A 21,721-nucleotide genomic window follows, 5' to 3' on the forward strand; every position below is an offset into this window, starting at 1 on the left:
TGGCCCATTGTTCGAAGAAGGACTTCTGTTCGCTTTCCAGTGACGTTCAGTTGAAGCATTAGCCTTTCAGAGCAAAATGTTCCAGTGCTACCTGGATCCAAGAAAGCATATGTTTGGATGGCAAATTGTCCTTTCAATGCTTTAACCTTTACAGGGAGAACAGATAACATTCCACAATCCTTACCGGCCCCTGTATGGCCACATGTTGCATTCACGATTGATAGGGGTTCTGATAATCCTGTTTCAGACACAGGAGAAATTGTCTCTCTTCTTATATGTAGAACAGTTGGATGACTTTCATTACAAATTTCACATGTTAATCGTGTTTCACAATTCCTGCTGATGTGGCCCCACATCAGACAGCCAAAACATAATCCTTTTCTTCTCAGCACAAAGACTTTGTCCTTGTGAGGTTTTCTTTTAGATTGTTTGCATTCTTCTAGTGGGTGAGCTTCTGAACAACAAGCACAACAGCCACCACTTCCCCTAGCTGCAGAATATTTGGTCTTACACGGCAACATTGGTTAACAAGACTCCGCCACAGCGGTCAAAAACTTGTATGCCCTACCGGGTTCAACACCTGTCAACTACCCCTCACCTCTTGGTTTATATACAGGAGCCGACAGCCCCATCTAGTGACCAAAACCCGAAAATACACATTTGGCTCCAATATCAGGTTTCTGATTGACTGCATTTTTTGTGTATTGATGTATGCTTATTTATTTATTGAGAATTTATTTTTGCTGTATTTATTTTTTAATATCTCAGAGTTGGTTCTGCATACTTCAGACCACCAATAAAGACACTGATCTGACAACATGAACTAAATGTGCATATATTTATTTTTACTCGCATTTTGCTCTGCAACAGACTGTTTGTCTATACATTCATCCATCTATTGTTATAATGTCTGAAAAATCTCAGATTTCAAACAAGGCAACAACTATGGAGGCAGGATAACTGTTTAACTGGTTTATTGAAAAATGTAAACAGGGATGTGGCTGGGCACTGAGGACACAGTGACACCTGCTGGCTATAAACTTACTGCAGGTGTTTAATAACTACAACAACAGAATAATTAGAGATATTTACGTTTAAAGTTATACTTACGTAGAAGTCCTCTCAAACATGCACATCACACTCAAAATGATTAAAGACCACAAGATGAAACTACATTGATATATTGAACTAAATCCTCTTGTAGGGACTAATGGAGAAATACTTTGGATAATTCAGTAACTTTCTTCACTGTCTTGTAGCTGAGTTTATTTCATACGCTGCAGCTTCAACCAGCTGAGCTTTCAGCCTCCATGGCAGCATCGTTACTCCAGAGCTCCTCCTGATTCAATCTCTGTGTAATCTGGATCATCTGTTGCTGCAGCACTCCATGTTCCTGTAAATGGGGAGATGGTTTGTTATTAATATTTGTTTGTTATGCAATCATTAAAAACTGCCAAAATTACATTGATGTAAAACCTAAAAATTAAATGTTAATCCTGCGGTCTGTTTTATGACCTGCAGCAGGGTCACTAAAGGCTAGAATTGGAAGTTAAAAATCAAACAATACTTGAAAAAGAAATATGACAACAGATACCAGACAGATGTTCTATCCAAGATAAAAACTGCAGCAATTCTCAGTGTAGTGGCAATATGCAGATGCTAACAGAGGCAGATTACTGAACTCTGTATTAACCTTTTATCAGCTGCAGTGTAACATGAGGACATATTTCACAACAAAGACATCATGGTCAAAACTATATGAACTCAGTTTTTTCCAACATCTTTCAAGTCAATGAGTATGTAGCATCTGCAAATAACATGTAGGATAATAAATAGTGAAAGTATTCACTCCCCACTAGCTTTTTTACCTATTTTTTTCCATTCCAACCTGTAATTGAAATGTTTTTTATTCATAGTTTATGTGATGAAACAGCAAAAAAACAGCGTATGTTGGTAAAGTGAAATAAGAGAAACATATGCATACGTTAAAATTAAGACGGCACATTTTCAGTTTGCCAAAAGGCACAGGGGTGACTCCCTAAATATATGCATGAAGCTTCTCTGGTTAGATGAGACTGAAATTAAAAAAAATCTGTCTGGTTCAAACCCAACACATCCTATTACCCTAAGAACATCATTCACACAGAGAAACATGGTGGTGGCAGCATCATGCTGTGGGGATGTTTTTCAGCAGCAAGGACTGGGAAACTGGTCCAAGGTAGAGATTAATGGAGCTAAATACAGGAATATTCTGGGACAGAACCTTTAGTCTGCCTGTGATTTGAGAATGGGAAGCAGGTTCATCTTCCAGCAGGACCTTGACCCAAAGCATACAGCTAATGCAACACTCGAGTGACTTAAGGGGAAGCTCTTAGAGACTTACTCCAAATTTACACTGCATCTGGCTCTCCGACACTATTTATCACCATTCATTTTAGTCCCAATTTACATTAGAAGACTCTGCTGCAAAACCCAGAGGTGCTCCAAGAAGCTTGTGCAGGTCATGCAATAAAAGCCAGTCATAAATACAGAAGTCAGACCAAAACAACACGTTCTGTGGAAGCTGAAACAGTTAAAACTGCTTTACGTTGTGTTTTCCTGCATACAAATATTTGCATGCCTTATATTTTACAATGAATGAGCACACTGAGTGCACATAAGCTATATTTTTTGTTTATTTTGGTGTATTCAATGTTTAATTATTAGGTTTTGATTACCCAAGTTATAATATAACCCAATAATTGATCCAACTGACCTAATGTATGCAATCGCTAACATACATACACATTTATATAAGAATGCCAGTATACATATTTATTTTGCAAGGGTTTGAAAATAATCTAATCTGTCTTTGATTAATTATTTTGAAAATACATGTGTGGTGTTTGTTCAGTTTTCTGTGTGGTGTGACGTGATCTGTGCGTATTGTCGTTGTGGTGGATGGGTGTGGTATTGATCACGTGGTGTCAGCAGTGATTGTAAGATCACCTGTTTTGCTCACCTGAGTAGTTGTCAGTGAGTGGGTGATGGGGGATGTCTACTTTTTGCTGACCGCTTTAAGCATTGGATGCCTTTTGTACTTTTTGCCTTTGATCACGGCTTGAACCTGTGGATTAATTTTTTTGCTTCATTGCAACTGGTGTTTTGAAGATCAACAACAATAAAAGGATCTTAACCGCAGCTTGGACTGAAGTTGAATAGCGAGCGCGTCAACAAGAATTCCCCTATTCAGCCGCTCGGCGACGCAGAGTGTTTGACTGTCGCCAATATTTGTCAGCAAAAAAGTCGACAGCAACGGAGCTTCTCGCACATCAGGAACTGTGACGCGAGCCCGCACAACCCCGCCATCCTACACCTACGAAAGCGGATCACTTGAGACGGAGAAGGAGAAGACAACGGGGGTATGTAACCGGCGCGTTTTTTTGTGCCGTTTAAACCCAGCTTGGTTCCGCCAGGTGAAGCTGTTGTTGTGACACACCCCGCCCCCGCTACGTTTTGCTGTTGGACTGTGGCTGCGGGATTTTGGTGTGCGTGTGTGCGTGGCTCTGCGTGAGTTCAGCAAGCTGATGCTTTGAAGTTTCCTTTCATTTGGATTTTGGCAAATGACATAAAATGAGTGGATCATCTGCTGCATCTGTTGGTGAAAAACCTGAAAAGGATAAAAGAACTATCGTTCTTACTGAGAAAGCTCTCGCAAATAAAATTGAAACGATCCAAACAGAGCGGAAAAGGCATGTAAATAAAATGAAAGGTGTAATTGTGTCTCTTAAAGATCTAATGAAAGATGATGAAAATTATTCACAAGTAATGTTACAGTTGGATGAGTTAAGACACCTCTCTAAGGATGCCAATGCATTGCATGACTCGCTGCTGACTTTAATTCCACTTGATGAGAAACATAAGCAAAACACATGGTTCTCAAGCATCACTAAATACAACAAGGGGTTTATTGAAGATGTTGAAATATGGCTTTCTGAAAACAATAAATGCTCAAGCAGGCCATCCTCCGGCATGTTACAGTCAGAGAAAACCCCAGTAGAAGGAAAGGCGGAGGTTCAACAGCATATGGAACCTGAATTGTCTGTTAATCCCCAGCATGACAACCACGAGGATGTGTTGCCATCTGATAGTGTTTCAAATCAAGGGAGCAGGTCAAGCTCTAAAGTATCATCAACTTCATCTGCACGTCTCAGGGCAGAAGCTGAAATGGCCGCCTTGCTAACGCGTCAAAATATGCTCAAAGAAAAACACGCTCTGGAAGAACAAGAGGAGCAACTGAGGAAAAGGAAAGAACAGCTTCAGCTTGAAGCAGAAATAGCTGCAACTGCTGCAAAAGTAAAAGTGCTGAAAACTGGATCTGCAGTGCAAAGCACAGCTTCACGGAAATCCAACGGAACGGAATCCTATTTCAAAACAGAAGGAAATGCTCTTGAGCTCCTTAAAGCAGATTCAAAGACTTTTGTTTCACAGACACTTCCCAGGAGAAGTAAAGATTTTGGAAATGCAGAGCTACAAGTAAAAACAATGCAACAGAATGCGACAAGGGAAAAACCTGCACCTCTTCTTATGGGGCCTGATCTGTGGTGGATGGGTGTGGTATTGATCACGTGGTGTCAGCAGTGATTGTAAGATCACCTGTTTTGCTCACCTGAGTAGTTGTCAGTGAGTGGGTGATGGGGGATGTCTACTTTTTGCTGACCGCTTTAAGCATTGGATGCCTTTTGTACTTTTTGCCTTTGATCACGGCTTGAACCTGTGGATTAATTTTTTTGCTTCATTGCAACTGGTGTTTTGAAGATCAACAACAATAAAAGGATCTTAACCGCAGCTTGGACTGAAGTTGAATAGCGAGCGCGTCAACAAGAATTCCCCTATTCAGCCGCTCGGCGACGCAGAGTGTTTGACTGTCGCCAATAGTCGTCTTTCAGGCTCCGTTTCTTGGCAAAAATAAAATTGGGCCAAATTTTAGAGGATGGCTGACCACATGCCACTATCATTAATAAAAATAGGGTGTGTTTTACTGCAGTGGTCACACCGGAGCAGGGAGAAGCGGGGAAAGATGCTGTGTAAATTCAGGGTTATCCAAACCCGGCAGCTTGAAGCTGCTGGAAATCCAAAGTACTAAAATTTGGGAAGGGGCACTTACGTACAGGGTGAATATTTTTACAGAGAACTGTACCAGTTACAGATGATCATCTGTATTAAAAATACTTTACCATTTGCTGCAGCTCCAGGGGATTTAAGTGACTCACAGAGTTGAACATCACCTAAAAACAGAAAGGAAGAGCAAGGTAAGTCGGTCTTGCACATGCGCAGTTATTCAAAAAGGGACATTTGGAGAAATGGCTGATTCTACCTTTAAGCCTGTTGCAATAACCTGGATAACTGAGAATTTGCACAGGCATCAGTTACAATGCCTTTATCCCTGTATAACAAACTCTTCTCTGACATTACATGAGTAAAGGGGAATAAATAATACACCAAAATGAATAATGTCAAGTTCTGACCCAGAAGAAGAGAGTTGTATTCAGGACTTTCTGGCTGGTTGGCTGCATCATTTCTGTTGGAGCTTTGATTGCTGCTTCCTGACAGCTTGAAGCTGAAACACAGAGAAAACAGTAAATTTGATTCAACAAACTACTGATGATGCAAGTCTAGGATTAAATATGAAAACGTGAGGTACTGACCTGATGCAGCATGAATCTGTAAAGGAGAACAGTGATTAAATCATCGTGTTGCTAGTTTTTGTCACAGGTTTCAAACTGCAGTTGTGTCTTTGATTAAAGAGCTTTTTCTAAGTTTATCTGATCCAGTGTGAGCAGAAACTGGTCTCACCTTTGGAACGTCTGTAGCACAACAAGAAGATCAGGAGAATAATGACGAGGATTCCAATAATTGATCTAACGATGAACAGCAGAGGAAATGAAGAGCTGATTGGACTGGACAGAGACACTGGAAATAAGACACAATGGAAATGAAGGGACGACGATTAAATGCTATTTTTACATAACTTTGATAATGTTGATGCTTCTGGTATACAACTTGGCTAGGTTTTGCATTTTAGGGTGAATGTTTTTTTCATTATTGATAAACTAAGGCAGAACACTTTACAATGCTTTACAATGAAAGCCTTTTATTATTTCATCAGCTGCTGAGAGGGAAACTTAGGAATAAAAAGAGTGAAACTCTGTATTCTAGCATTTTATGGAGCTTTGAGTGCCAATTTAGCTCAGAGGTCTGTTTGGATGCAGGGATGTAGTCAGGAATGGTGTGGCAAGGAAGTCAACTACTTCACAGAGGCAGGGTTTAATCAGAGCTTTAGGAAGTCAAGGGCAACTTTTAATTATATACGTCAGCACCTCTCCTCTCAACTCCAGGACACTCGTTGCAATCCACTGTACCACATTGCAACGGGGGCAGTTTACCACATGCTGGGTAACCTCTTTGACATCGCAAAGTCCTCTGTGTGCAGGATTGTAGACACATTTTACATGGCCGTGGACTACGTCCCTCACCAAACGGTTCCTATACGAGCCATCCCATTTGGCTTGAATAGAGGCTTCGCTCCATTAATCATCCATCATTAATGAAGTTTAACATCTCGCTGTCCCTCCACTGAGCACTGCTGGCACATCTTGTCCAACTGCTAACTCTTTCCACCAGGGCACATTTGTGAAAATATCCCAAAAAAATTTGACATGGGTCACATAGGGAGGGATGGTTAATGCTGTCTTATTAAAGACAGCATTAATTATTATAATTTAAAACTAAGAAAAAAAGGTTCTTTTATCGATAGAAGTTCTGCAAATACTGTTAAACTACATAATGACAACACAGAAGACAAAACTTTTATTTTGTTTCTGAGTTTAATAAGAACATATTACAGTTGTCCCACTCTCCCCTAACTAGTGTAAACGGGGTATATATCTATGGCCCTGGGGCCACATCTGGTCCCACCAGACATTCACGTGGGCGGAGCTGAAATGCTATGACTGGTATCTTAATCTTTATTCTTTCTCTCTCCTCTCTATCACCTCTGTCACTGGTTCAGATTTGTGAACTTTATGTGCTTCCAAAACCAAACAGCATGTACAAAAAGTCACTCAGAGCAATTTACTAACATCCTTAATGAGATCTGAAGCACAAAGCACTCGCTGCCCAAGAATGTTTGCTTAAATGAATATTCAGCACGGGGAGTTTCAGTGCAATGTTGTCAAAATCTGGAAAAAGTGGATGCAAATATGTTTATTTAACATACAGGTTGATTCTCCTGATTATCAATAATTTACGTGTTTATCAGTGTAGGTTTGTATAAAGTTATTTCAATCTGGAGAGACTCACAAACAAAGAGGCAATCAGAGAGATTTGTTGACATAAAATCGAAAAAGCGCTCAGACTGTGGCAGAAGACATTAAAGCTGCGAATGTCTATGAGCTTGGGGTCCGGACACTGGTGGTGGAGGCAGGAGGATGGAAGGGAGCCAGGTGAAGCTTGTGAGCATGAAGGAGGAGATGGGGTGGAGGAAGGTCGAAGGTCAGCTGAAGGGCAGAAGAATCCATGTGTGGAGCACCTTATAAGCACTTTATAATCCGTCTTTTGGGATGGTAGGATGAGGATTTGACACAGATTGGCTGGCACACGGACACTTAAGGAGGCATTTAGTGGATGCAGGTGCGCATGGGAGAGTCTTCCAGTTTGAACTTTTGTCTAAACTTCATTTGTAGCTATGGCTAAATGTCATCAAGCCTCCCTATAGTCAGACATTCCCCCCCTTAGTTGTGACACTTGAGGTGTAGACTAAATCCTGCTTCACCTTTAACCCACTAGCAATGGTCTTAAAGGGTGAAGCCTATAGGAAATAGCATTTTTGTGTATTATAAAACTTCTCCCCTCCCTCCTTTCAGAGCCAGGAGAGAGCAAGAAAAGAGCGTTGAGGCACCAAAACAGTACAGCTTGTTCAGAACAATTCAGAATGAATGAAGTTGTGTTTTAGGCTGCATGTTTGCTAACAGATCTATTTTCTGATCCAATGTGCAGCTGTGACTGGTTCTGAATGAGGGCTTTAAAGCTGGCAGCCACTCTCTCCTCTTACCAGTATCACGCACTGCCTCTGATTCTTTCACCGCTACGCTGTACCAGACCTTACCGGCTTACTTTCATCCCTGCCTACATATTCATGATGGCACACACAAAAAGGTTTTCACCCACTGTTTCGCTGATTTTACACACTCGAACTGCTTTGCACCTGGTATGAAGATTAGCTTTGTACAAGCAAATTAGTTTGCACATGTTTTAATACACACAAACCTTTTGATAATCAGGCCTCATGATTTCAGTTTGATTTTTGTTTGTAATATATTTTTTTCAATCTAGGGTGGTGTTATGCAGATATGTAATCATTTTTGTGTTAATCATCTATTTTTAAAGCAATAAAAGTTCCCTAAATTCTAATCATTAAATAGTGGCTTGGACTTGGGATGTTTTTTTTTTTTAGACTCATTTGAAAAACAAAAGATCCGTTTAAGCAGAGTCCAGGCACGAAGTCACAGGATGTTTTATGGGGGCACTATTACGGTTTGAAAGCATTTTTATGATTCTTAATGTTATCTTGGATGCCCCCTAAGAAACCACCTGGTCTATCAATTAAAGTTGGTTCCTGTAGCTAACATGGGAGAACAGACTTCCTTTGTTTGTGGCAAGATGGGCGCCTGGAAACTATGCTGGATTCCTCCCTCCCTTGACATTCTGTAAGGGGCCATTCAGTCTATTAAAGATGTGTTTGGGTCGTGTTAAGCAGACAATAGCTCACAACCGCGTTGAAGAGACTTCGAGCTCACAACCGCGTTGTATAAAAATGGGCTGTATGATAACGTTATAAGTGTTGTCTCCCTTTGGAATTCCAATTGTAATAAATACATGTATGTTTTAAGTGTTTTCTCTCTGATAATTGTTTTCTTCCTTTGCTACCAAATCTCCAAACCGTGTGAGACGGGCTGTGGTGAATGAAACAGGAAGAACTAGAGGCCGCCATTAACAGTGACCTAGGGTTTGTTCCATTCCCTAGGATTGAAATCCTTTTAAAATGCTTGTATTAAATTTTTCTTAACTAGATTAGTCATTCCTTTATTTTTTTTCTAAATCTACCAACTCCCAAATATGGTAATAAAACTACTAAACTTTTTGATAAAAATACTTTACAATGAAAAATGATCAGAATCTGCATTACGCCCATTTTATCACACTCTCAAACTTAAGATGAATGGATAAATGCATCAGATGTTTTCATCCTCACCTGTAACAGACATCCAGCTCTGTGGTGACTCCTTTCCTGAATATTGACACTTGTAGAAACCTTCGTCTGACTTTGACACTGCAGAGATCTTCAGCTCCTCTCTGCTGTCATTGTGGAGCGGTTTGTCATTGTGATAGAAAAACACCTTGGAGAGCAGCTTTAGTTGTTTATCTCTGCAGCTCAGAGTAACAGGATCTCCCTCAGCCACAGGATGGACGGGGCTCACCAGGATAAGACCATTATTATCTGTAAAACAGTCAGAATATCAGGTTTGGTTCAGCAATCAGCTGGTGTTGATCTTTGGAAAAAAATGGTTTATTAGAAAAGTTGCTTTATATCACTGCATGTCAAACCAAGTTAACGTATGGACCAGCTTTCAATAATCATGCAACTATCACTATATTATCAGAAATTAGACAGTAGTTTTAAAATGTTATTAATGACAAAAACAGTCTTGTATAAACACAAACATTGCTTCTATCTGATTTTGATAGAACTACATTTGTGATTGATCTCTGGAAGTTTCAGCAATGATGAAAATAAAAGTTTCAAAGCTAAATTGTCGACAACGTTGGTCACTAATTTCTCATTTTTATAAGATTAGAGAGGGGGGACTAAACGTATTCATTTATTTTAATTTTATTTCATTTGCTTATTCCAGACAACAATACGCTTTGTGTGAAATCTGTTTTCTGCTGTTTCTCAGTTCCTTCACTTAGACAAAAAGATCAAATACAAATATCTTTTACACTATTTTTACTTCTGATCCTTGTTTTATCTCCAGTGTCAACGTCAAAGCTCTGTATTGTTTTAAGGCAAGGCAAGGCAAGGCAAATTTATTTATATAGCACAATTCAGTACAGAGACAATGCAAAGTGCTTTACATGATTAAAATATAGGAATAAAAGCAAGTAGGGATAGAATGTAGAAACAAAAAAGAAAATTTAAAAACAGTAAAACAGTTTAACTTGAGCATTCAAAGGCAATTTTAAACAAATGTGTTTTTAATCTCGATTTAAAGGAACTCAGACTTTCCGCACTTTTACAGTTTTCTGGAAGTTTGTTCCAGATAAGTGGAGCATAGGAACTAAATGCTGCTTCTCCGTGTTTGGTTCGTGTTCTAGGTATGCAGAGAAGGCTGGAGCCAGAGATGTCATGATTTCGGGTTTTGTTATTGGTTTATTTTGTACTTCTTTCTATTTTACCGATTCTGTCTTAGGTTTAGGTTCTGTTTTTAGTTTTGGTTTATGGAATAGTTTGAGTTTTGTTGTGGTTTGCTTTTGTTCTTTATTTTATATTATCAGTCAGGGTTCTGCAAGCTTTTAGTTCAGTTCTGTTCACCTCCCTGTTTTCACCCAATCAGTTTGTCACTCCCCTGTCAGCAGTCACCAACCTATCAGTTCGGTTCTGTCAGTCACTTCCTTGCCTCTGATTAGTTCCACCTGTTTTCCTGTAATTAGTTTCTACTCAATTCACCTGCTCACTCCCCTACTTATACCTGCCTCTGTCTCCTGCACTCTGCCAGATCATTGTCCTTTGAGCCCTTGGTGAGTTTTGTCCAGCATTCCCTTTTTGGTTTGTCCTGTCGACTTTACCCAATTGCCTCCGGATTTCTGAGCCAGCCTGAACCCTGTACCTGATTTTTCCTGCCCTGTTCTGACTGCCTGCTTGTATTACCTGACCATTTTCTGTTTTTGGATTTCTGAGCTTGCCTGATCCCCGCCTGCATTGTCTGCTGAACTGTGTATCGACTTTGGACTGTTATTCTGACCACTGAGCCTGCATTTTCAAGAACACACCCAATAAACGTGTTTTTCACTCATCTGTTTGTCCGGCCTGAATACTGGGTCCTCTGTCTCCGGTTTCGTGACAAGAGGACCTTGTAATTGTCTTTAGATGCTTTTGAAGGTTCAGGTCTGAGTCCATCACTACACCCAGGTTTCGGGCCTGATCAGTGGTTCCTAGATGAAGCGACTGAAGCTGTGTGCTAACTTTTGATCTCTCCTCTATTGGTTCAAAGATTATTACTTCAGTTTTATTTTTATTCAATTGAAGAAAGTTTTGACACATCCACGTATTGATTTCTTCTAGGCATTTACTCAGTTCCTGAACTGGTTTATAGTCACCTGGTAACATGGTGATGTAGAGCTGTGTGTCATCTGCATAGTTATGGTAGCTGATGTTGTTTTTTATTATCTGAGCTAGAGGGAGCATGTAGATATTGAAGAGGAGGGGACCCAGGATGGACCCTTGTGGAACCCCACATGTAATTTTTGTCGTCTGGGATGTAAAGTTACCTACTGACACAAAAAAGTCCCTGTCCTTTAAGTAGGATTTAAACCAGTTAAGAGCTGTACCAGAGAGGCCGACCCAGTTCTCCAGGCGCTCTAACAGAATGGAGTGATCGACAGTATCAAATGCTGCACTAAGGTCCAATAGTACCAGCACGGTGGTTCTTCCACAGTCTGTATTTATATGGATGTTATTAAACACCTTGATAAGGGCGGTCTCTGTATTGTGGTGAGCACGGAAGCCAGACTGGAAAACGTCAAAGCGGCTGGTTGTTGTTAAGAAGGTGTTTAATTGTTGAAACACAGCTTTTTCAATGATCTTACTGATAAAGGGGAGGTTTGAGATGGGCCTGTAGTTCTGGAGTAGTAGTTTGTCTAAATTGTTCTTTTTTAACAGTGGTTTGATAATTGCTGTTTTTAGGGACTGGGGGAAAACACCTGACAGAAGGGAGGTGTTTATTATCTGAGTCAAATCAGACGCTATGACAGGTAAAACTTTTTTAAAGAAAGCTGCGGGGAGAACATCAAGGCAGCAGGAGGAGGAACTTAACTGCTGAATGATCTGCTCTAAGCTTTTGGAGCTTATTTAGCTGAATTGGGACATTTTGTCAGAAGTAGTTCCAGCTGAATACGGCATTGGTTCTGGTGTTGATATGGTAGTACAAACTGATCCTCTAATTTTTAGGATTTTTTCAGTAAAGAAGTTAGCAAATTCATTGCAGGCCCTGGTAGAGTGGAAATCAGAAGCCACGGACACAGGAGGATTTGTTAGCCTGTCAACTGTGGAAAATAACACACAAGCATTATTAATGTTTTTATTGATGATCTCTGAGAAGAAAGATTCCCTTGCATTTTTCAATTGTAAGTTATATCTGTAAAGTCTCTCTTTATAGATGTCGTAGTGAACCTGGAGTCTATTCTTTCTCCACCTGCGTTCAGCTTTCCGACATTCCCTTTTTTCACCTCTAACTGCTGGAGCATTTCTCCAAGGAGATTTTTTCTTCCCGGAAAGAACTTTCACTTTAACTGGAGCAATGCAGTCAATGATGTCTGAGACTTTAGAATGAAAGTTATCTACTAGCTCATCTACTGAGTTGCAGCCCAAGGTTGAAGTATCAGAGTAAGCTTGAATAAAAGTTTCCGTGGCATTGTCCTTAAAAGTGCGTTTTCTTACGATGTCCGTTTGGCTAAATGAGTCACTGGAAATTATGCTTTCAAAGGTAACAGAAAAATGATCAGATAGGGCAACATCGGTTACATTGACCTGTGAAATTTTTAGACCTTTAGTGATGATCAAGTCTAAAATATGTGATCTCATTTACCTCATAATGAGATCAGGTAATAAAGATTTCTTCAAAAAAAATTTTATATTTTTATCCTGGATTACTGAATATATCTGTTTTTATCTACATTTGTATTCTTCAGCATTTTGATAAAGGAAAACAGGAAACATTAAAAAATTGAAACTAACTTTGAGATTTCAATTCAGAAAGAGTTTAGCATTTAGTTTAGAAAACATGTGAAATTAGATATTTGCAAATCAGATAAGTCAAAGAAGGAAGCTGAGCTGCTTGCTTTTCAAGGAAGAAAAGACTTCCTGAAACAACTTCCTGCCCCGTATATTAAGCACTTTATTTTTATTGATTCAATATTTAGGTTTACCTGAAGAGAAAGAACAAACTGGATAGTAATTTATGTTTACAGTAATTACAGCTATTCTGAATTATAAGTTATGCTTAAAACACAGGTAAAGGTGAAAGTAAATAACCTAACTCATAACCTACTCTGTACAGTGATGTTGACTGCGTTGCTGAAATCTCCTGATCCAGACTCACACCAGTACACTCCACTGTGATGCTGCAGTAAGTTGATGGTACATGAGGATCCAGTCATTGTCCTCCAGGAGCACTGACTGGATGATGGTCTGACTGGTTCTGGAAAGCTCTTCACTCTCCACTGAGTTTTGTTCCCAGTACAGTTCAGAGTGACAGACTGATGGAGAAAATGTTGAACTCTGTCAGGACTCACTGAGAGGGAAGCTGCTGGAGGAGAGTCTGAAAAACAACAAATTAGATTATTATATTTTTATATACTAATTTGTAACATGTATCTATAGTTGAAAAAGCTGAAAAATGTAATTGAGCTGTAATATAATGTGATTCTAAGAAGAAACTGTAAACAGATAAGTGATCCACAAAGTAATATATTACAGAGATGATAACGGTACAACAGACCAAAAATAATTAACAATACATTCAAATTTTACAATAAATTTCAAAGTTGTTTTTAATACATTTTTAAACATGTCAAAAGTAAACAGTGTCAAAGTTCCCGAACTTTGAGGCAATAAAAACTAAAAGCAGTCTCTTCCCTTCAGATTACCTCCTGATGACCTTAATGGTCCAGGTGCAACAGACCAGATAATCACTCAGGTACGGAGGGGGGCAATGAAGACTTTAACAAGTAAAATCTAAAATCAATACTGGAGAAAGCCTCTGGATTTATCTGAGCACCAGAGTAACGTGTGGTCTCCTTTCTGTGAGTTTAAGTTCTGGCTGAAGATTTTTTAACCAGTTGAAGGTTTGCTGTAGATTTATCTGATCGGCCAGAAAAGAGAAAATAACGATGATCCAGTCTAGAATAATCAAAACCACCTACATGTATTAACAGCTGTGCTAAGCATGTTCTGAACCGTAGTAATACTGCATTAGTGATAATTTACTACTTTGGAAACATCACTGGGAGCTAAAACTGACACCTGGCAGAAATTTACATTTACTTTATTACATCAAATATTCCTGCACACATCCCAGAGTGGATCAAACAAGGATCTCTGACCTGAAACCTTCCATAAAGTACTTGAATAATAGGATTTAAATATCTAAGGTACAATAGCTTCCGCTGTCTAGATCTATTTTTAAAAGGTTTTCTCAAAGCTGTTTTCACCACAACAAAAATACTGTATAAACAAACAACGACAAAAAAATGTTCATGAGCTTGGAAAAACACAAGTATGTCATAAACACACATTTAAATTGTATTTTGAACCAAGTAGTAAATGAGCATCTTTGCCATATATGGAAAAAGACACTGTGAAAGTCAAGAAACTTCTTTGCCAGCATAGTGAGATGTTGGGAGGATTTACAATTTTTTTTCATTCATATACAGAAAAAAAATTGTTTTTGCTTCGTTTGTTTTGTTGAAAATATGTCAAGATTTTGAGCATTAAAGAATTAAAACTCAATTAAACACAAACCCGTCACATCTCCTGATGTTGTAGCAGCACCCCTCAGCTTCTATAGTTGGTTCCTGTTTTAATCCATGTTACTTAAACATGCTGTGAGCAAACTTGCAGCAGTAAATTATCTGTTTTTATCCTCTGAGTGAAACATTAAACAGATGAGGCTAGTATTCTTGGAGCCACATAAGCAGGGAAAAGCCGTACTGGGCTCCTTCATTCAGTGTAATTATCAGAAACAATTAATTCTAATCATTAACAACTTATTTCTGTTATATTTGTAGTAATAAAAGACAGAGTTTAGGAGCAAGTCTTAAATGCCACCACTGCTCCAAGAGACCCTGAGCTGTTTGTTTACATTAGTATGTGTTAATAAAAAAATATTATATTTATAAAATTTAGAGCTGTCAGTTTTAACGCGTTATTAACGCGTTAACTTTGTTAGACCATAACGCCGACAATTTTTTTTCCCCCATTAATCGCGCGTCAAAACACATACACCGTTCTCTAATGTTTTTTCCCCGCCGCGCTCTCCGGACTGTGTTTCTTTTACCCTCGGCGCTGTCCGTAGTATCAAGAGTGCTAGAAAACTGCAGCAAAACAGACCCGCGCTGCGCTCACTGTTGCCAAATACCGTTTATTTCATGCGACTACTTTGGGCTTCTTTTTTCTAAAAGCACTTCTAAATTTCATGAGTCACGGGTTGCGTTTTTTTTTGGGCACGTTTCTGAAAGTGAAATCGCTTATTTGGGCTCTAAAATAGGTGACGAAACAGCGGTTATTAAGAGACTTGCCTGCACTAGACACTTTGAATGTATCCAGCTGAAATATCCCTCCGCCATTGGAGCCGCCGGTAGTAAAGGCAGACAGAGCAACTCTGCACGTATTTTCTGCAGTTTACGGTGCAATAACCGGTGATAACTGCTGAAAGTAGATCACCATTTTGAGCAGACATTGGTTCTAAAGATAAGTTTTTGCACGTTGATAACATTGCAGAAACCCAACCCATAAACCGTACATTAATGCTTATTAATTTTTTTTCTCTGTATTTGACAAACTAAGGCGGAATTACGTTGCCAAACGAAGGACCTGGAGTTACTAAACAGCTGCTAAACAGTCTCATTCAGGGTATTAAGTTCCTGCCCAGTTACAAGCAAAGTGTAAGACTGGAATGACCTGGAGATTTAAAACCTTTTTCCAGGCTTAAACTGTATGAATATGGATATAAACAGTAGGCAAAAATATTCAAAGAAATTATTGTTGTTGGTGTGAAAGCTCAGAATTAGATTTGTGTGAGAGAGTAAAAAAAATTAACAAAACTTATGACTTTATTGAAATGTACAATTTTTATTAATTTGTATGTTTATGCGTAATAGCATGTCTATCTTTGTTTAATAGGCAAAAAAATATATCGGCATGAAAACAGGTATTTATTTACACATTTGTTTACACACTGTGTAAACATCAGGGCGTCATAATTAGTCATTTAGCCATTATAGTCCAGAGTTTAACATTTGGCACCAGGATGTTTTCATTCCAATTTTGAAAAGTGCTTGAAAAATAACAAAATAAAAATATTTTTTGTACAAGCATGGATTTTATTAGTGTCATTTATTGCAAAATTGCATATTAAAATGCCCAAACAGGCTATTACACTTTCAGAAATAAAAGGGTAAAATATGCGATTAATTTGCGATTAATCTCGAGTTAACTATTGACATTATGCGATTAAATTTGTAATCTTTTGACAGCCCTAATAAAATTATTATTATAGTGAAACTTCTAACATATTAAGGAAATCTAGTTCCTTTGTCACTAAAAGTACTGATTATAAATACAACAGAAAGCATTATAGCTGCAAAGCAAATTGTTAAATAATAAATCAAAATGAAAGCACAACTCCAGACAATCATCACCTCAATTCTCAACCTCATATGGGTGATCAAAACATCGTTCCTGCAAGCAAGGCCAATAACGACTTCCCGTTACAGAGGAGTGGACCAGTTTAGGTTCAGTCTGCTGGCTTAATGACTTTAACGACTCCCCATTACTAAGGGGTGGACCTGTTTCTGTTGAATTTGTATGTTATCTAAGCCATTACAAGGCATTTGTTGGGCAGTAGTATAAAGCTTGATGCTCCACATTACTCCAGACTTTTTGAATTGAGAAAGTTTCCTGGATAGGAAGTGAAACGTCTTCAAACTTCGGAAAACAAGTCCAGTTGTTTTGTTTTTTACTTTTTTTGGAATGACCATGACCTGGATGACTGAGAATCTTCACCAGCAGAAAGCACAACTCGCCCTGAAAGAACAGAAGAAACTGACCTGCAGACCAGACAAACTTTGGTTGACTGTAATCAGTGTAAATCACTGGTTCTCCTCTTCCTGCTCTGCACACATATCCTGCTGCGTGATTCTGTCCATTAATGAGGTAGGAGTTCTCTTCAGTCCCACTAGTGCTGCCAGGCATCAGATCAAAGCTGTAGGAGCTGCTGGGTGGTTTAGGGACGGTTTTATACCAGAAGAACCTCCATCCTGCAGATGGATGCTGGAACCCCCCACAGCTCAGAGTCACTGAGGCTCCAGGACTCAGCCATGATGGAGACACAGAGAGGACAAGCTTAGCTGCCGGAGAGAGAGATAGTCAGGGTGAATAAACTAGCTGGAACTAGTCCATCTCCTAACATTAAATAGTATTTTCTCTAAAGTAAATCTTACATCACAAATGTCTACATGTTTTAATTTTTATCTAATATTAAATCACTTCATACTTTAAACTTAAATATATCATTTGACTCCAATGGTGTTGGGAGTTGGTTGCATAGGGGGACCCCCCTGAAAACAGCCATACCCCCCCCCCCCCCCCTTTATGCCCCCTTATCTATGATTAGAGATAAAACACTAGCTTCTAGCTTTGCATCAAGATGTGAAATGATATGATGCTTGGTTGAATGAAAACCAAAGCATTGATTCCTGGAGTAGCTAGAAACATTAAAAGGTCATTTAGATCACCACATTACTTTTCACTTCTGCAGCCGATCCAATTCTCTGCTGACAGAAAAAGGTTTTGTGCGATAAACTTTGAAAATATAACACATCTACAGTAAGTTCAAAAGTGAGCCTCCCTTCTCTCTACCACATTTTCTGTCCTGATTTAAAACATCTGGATTGTTTAAAGGTGCAGTGATAAAAAGAAATGAACCACAGCAGTTGATCACAAATGCAAAGAACTATCACAGATTAATTAAGTCCTTCATTTTTCTGAACAATATGTGTAATATTATATACACAAATGAAAGAAAGATACAGTTTTATTCAAAATAAAACACGGATACCATTTTATTTATACAGCATTACTAACTAAAATACATATACTGATAACAAGACAAAAGATGAGGGTCCAAGGAAGGTCCAGGCTGTTCTAAGCTATATTTTAAAATAAAAAGGTTTTCTGTGTTTGTTTCAACTTAGTTTGAGCTTCTTGTTTCATATTTGTTGAATCATTAAAACCAGTTAGTTAGGAGTCAGTAAATGCATTTCACATTTTTACCCATTATAGCCTGTGGTCAGTAAATCCTTTATATCTATATTGGTATTATTTGCTGTGTAAAATTTCATTGGACCCTCCTATAAAAATCTCAGACCCCTCTTTGCCCCTCACTCATAATTCACTGTTTGACTCTCATTATGAATTCAACTTTTCATGTTGTTTTATCTCAGAGTTTTCATTATTCCTCTTTGGCCCACAGCTTTCTTTTCCTTTCCTTGTCCTTAATATGATTAAAATACCTTCATGTTTAGAACAGCTGAGAAACATGTGTGCTGATCTATCATGAGAATTTTTTTCAGTCCAGTTTGGCTGTGATTAAACTATTCCAGATTTTTTAAGGTTTTAAAGTCCTGACTATAGCCTGGAGACTGGAATTTCACATCTGTGATGCAGTGACAGTAACCATAGCCATATTTTGGGTAGAATTAGCACTGCTGAACAATTAAATAAAGCTATAGAGTTGGCATTAGAAGTACAACAAAGAGCTGACTAGAAAATAAATCAGCACCTACTGTTCAGAATAAAACACTGTGTGAGATTTTGTAGAACCTTTAAGTTGGCTTTATGTGGCCATGATGAGAGTGAGAGCTCTGTTTATCCTGAGATATTTACTGGGTTGGTGGATGTTGTTGCCTCTCTGGATGGAGCCTTGAAAGAGCAACTTGAGATCACCGCTGTTTTTAAAGTTACTTCAATATTGTTACAAAATGAGCTCCTAGACTGCATGTTATCTGTATCAAGGGAGCAAATAATCAAAGAAGCTCAAACGAGTTTTTCATCAATCCAGGCAGACGAGACAACAGATGTTTACACCCAGTCCCAACTTTTCCTTTTACTGAACTACACTGATGACAATCATCATGTGCAGGGAAGATTTTAGTTCATTCCTCTGCAGCTACATCAGAGTCTGTTGCTACTTCATTAACAGAGCGTCTGGCTGCCATCATTCAGGAGGATCAGAAAAGTTATCTAATCTGCCAGCCATCTGATGGAGCCAGTGGGATGAGGGCTGCAGCTGCTCAGAGGAAAATCAGAGCTCTCTACCCAAATTAGGGCCCCAAGACCTTCTTGCTGCAAGGCAACGCTGCTACTAATGATGCCACCACACAACTGAATAAATGAAACACAATAACGGTGGACACAACTTGTGTTAAAGAAAATTAATAGAAAAAAAATTAACTTTTAAAACTATTTTTTAAGGGTTTCTGTCTCCAGATCTTTTGCCCAGGTTTGGCTTTCTGTGGAGAAACATCTCTGTCTCATTGTCAACATGATGAGAAAAGGACAGTTTTCATTTTGAGGTACTGGGGAAGTATTAATAACTTTATACTTATTTCTGCCTCATTTCCAACATAAAATTAAGCTGTTATGGTGTGAATAGTGAGAAATTTCTGTGGATTGTACAAGTTATTATATTTTTCTATTTTGTTCATGGTTTATTTTCAAATTATTTTAAAAAATAACTAATAATAATAATAATAATAATAATAATAATAATTGAATCTTAAAATGGCTTTATTTAAATGTCATACTTTTCTCTCCATCTAACAGAACATTTACTCTTCTCTCTGTGGTGTTTCCTCAGCCTGTTGTGATAAACACAGAAAAGCTCTCCTGTTGTTCTGTTTAGATGTTCTAGAGGAGGACATTGAAAACCTGAACTTTTAGTATGAAAGCAGTCTGACTCACATCTCACTGTCAGTCTGAAGGCATCACTCCATTCTGTTATCTGATGGTCTCCTGTTGCCCTACATCTGTATTCTCCTCCATCAGACTCAGAGACGCTGGTGATGCTGTATTCACTGGATGATGGAGAGTTCCTGGAGGCTGATCTGCTTTCATGCCTCCATTCATACGTCCACTGAGTTCCTCCACCTCCTTGGATCTGACATCTGAGGAGGATTTTCTCTCCCACATACACATCAGGCCAGGAGGGTTGCAGGATTACAGTCTTAGGTTTGGAAACTGTTTAAAATAAACAATTTTCAGTAAACAGTCTGTTAGAAAGTTTATTTTAGACAAAAATGTATTGATTTTATTGAACTGATTAAACCCCAACGTTCCCATGGGATACTCAGGTAAAAGATTGTTTTTATTCAAATACAACCAGAAATATTAAACAATAATTTAAACAAAAGAGTAAAGAGAAAGGATAAAAAAACGGAACATACTGTAAGTTGCATTAAAATTACAGATTGTAACAAACAATTTTTTTTGGAATAGTAACATAAACCCAGGAAGAATTACAATAATAAAAAATGTGTGAAAAGGCTTCAACACAGGACAAAAACTACAAAAGAGTTTCATTAAATGGAAAAATTTGTGATTAAAATAAACAGTTTATAACTAATTATCAGCAAAAGGAAATCATGCTGTGATTTAAACCAGTTCACTGTTAGTTTTTTAACAGGATTGTTGACGTCTGAAATTGTGTATAAATCCAAAATCTGCAAATGTTTTTTCTCAAAGACTTAATGAATACCTTAATATGAAATAAAAGGAAAAACTTTTTCTTTTTGCTTCGACTTTCTTACTAATTCAGCTCTAATCAACAAATTCTGTAATTCTCTAATTTTACACTAAAATTAGGTTATAAAACAAGCAAAGACATCAAACTCTTCTAGATTAAATATTAATAGAAACAGCAAAGTGTTTTCAGGTGAACAAGGAACTAAACACAGTGAACAGAAATAAAACTTCCCTGATAAACGGATCAGATTTTAAAAATGTTAGCAGTTTTATTGCAGACTAAAGAACAAAACTCACCAGTTTTCAGAACAGAGATTTCATTGCTTGTTTCTGTATGAAAAACTGGATCTCCTCTTCCTCCTCTGCAGCTGTACACACCTCCCTCTGAGACTCTGAGGACTCCATCTGGTTCATTGGTTCTGATGAGCTGAGGTGGAGAAGACACTGACTCCTGTCTGAACCAGTCAAACATCCAGCCAGCAGATCTGAACACAGAGCACCACAGTTCTACACCACCCCCTGCTGGTAGGATTGTTTTATCTGCTGACAGTCTGGCTCTGGGTTTATATGCTGTTGGGTTTAAAGCAGAAAGGAAAACGATCAGATTATGGCTTACTACGAGATAAAACACTATTTAAAACACTTAATCTTAAAAACAAAATTATTTATTATTAAAGCATGACCAAAGTTATTATGGTTTCTACATCAGTGACATGTTGCTTTCTCTGCATGTCTAACATATTGTATTAATCTGTTCTGAGGCTGTGGTAAGAAATAGAATAAAATTAGCGAGGGATCATCCTTCATTTGATCATCTCTTATATGTCAGGTTTAAGTTCTGGGAATAACCAAGTTGGAGTTAAAAATAATAATTTTTCTCTG

General features: G+C 38.3%; 1 protein-coding gene across 1 annotated transcript; it reads right to left on the reverse strand.

The window, feature by feature from the left end:
• Window positions 1-847: 847 nt before the first annotated feature.
• LOC118565667 (obscurin-like) lies at window positions 848-21,316 on the reverse strand. The gene is made up of 9 exons (XM_036146310.1): window positions 21,137-21,316; window positions 17,146-17,445; window positions 13,368-13,637; window positions 9,293-9,538; window positions 5,836-5,952; window positions 5,688-5,703; window positions 5,508-5,599; window positions 5,217-5,267; window positions 848-1,393 (listed from the first exon to the last, which is right to left on the reverse strand). The coding sequence occupies exons 1-9, from the start codon at window positions 21,309-21,311 to the stop codon at window positions 1,323-1,325; spliced, it is 1,338 nt and encodes a 445-aa protein (XP_036002203.1). The 5' UTR covers window positions 21,312-21,316; the 3' UTR covers window positions 848-1,322.
• Between the last annotated feature and the right edge of the window lie 405 nt (window positions 21,317-21,721).

The sequence above is a fragment of the Fundulus heteroclitus genome, chromosome 14 (assembly GCF_011125445.2).
Source record: "Fundulus heteroclitus isolate FHET01 chromosome 14, MU-UCD_Fhet_4.1, whole genome shotgun sequence".
Lineage (NCBI taxonomy): Eukaryota > Metazoa > Chordata > Actinopteri > Cyprinodontiformes > Fundulidae > Fundulus > Fundulus heteroclitus.

Bases quoted from the DNA above. Each gene is read 5' to 3' on its own strand.
- LOC118565667 (XM_036146310.1), bottom strand. From the start codon at position 21,311: ATGTTTGACTGGTTCAGACAGGAGTCAGTGTCTTCTCCACCTCAGCTC. The intron at 13,638-17,145 runs GTCAGTTTCTTC...GTTGTTTTTCAG, and splicing joins AAAGTTTGTCTGGTCTGCAG to ACTCTCCTCCAGCAGCTTCC. The intron at 5,953-9,292 runs GTGAGGATGAAA...TCTTATTTCCAG, and splicing joins GAGCTGGATGTCTGTTACAG to TGTCTCTGTCCAGTCCAATC.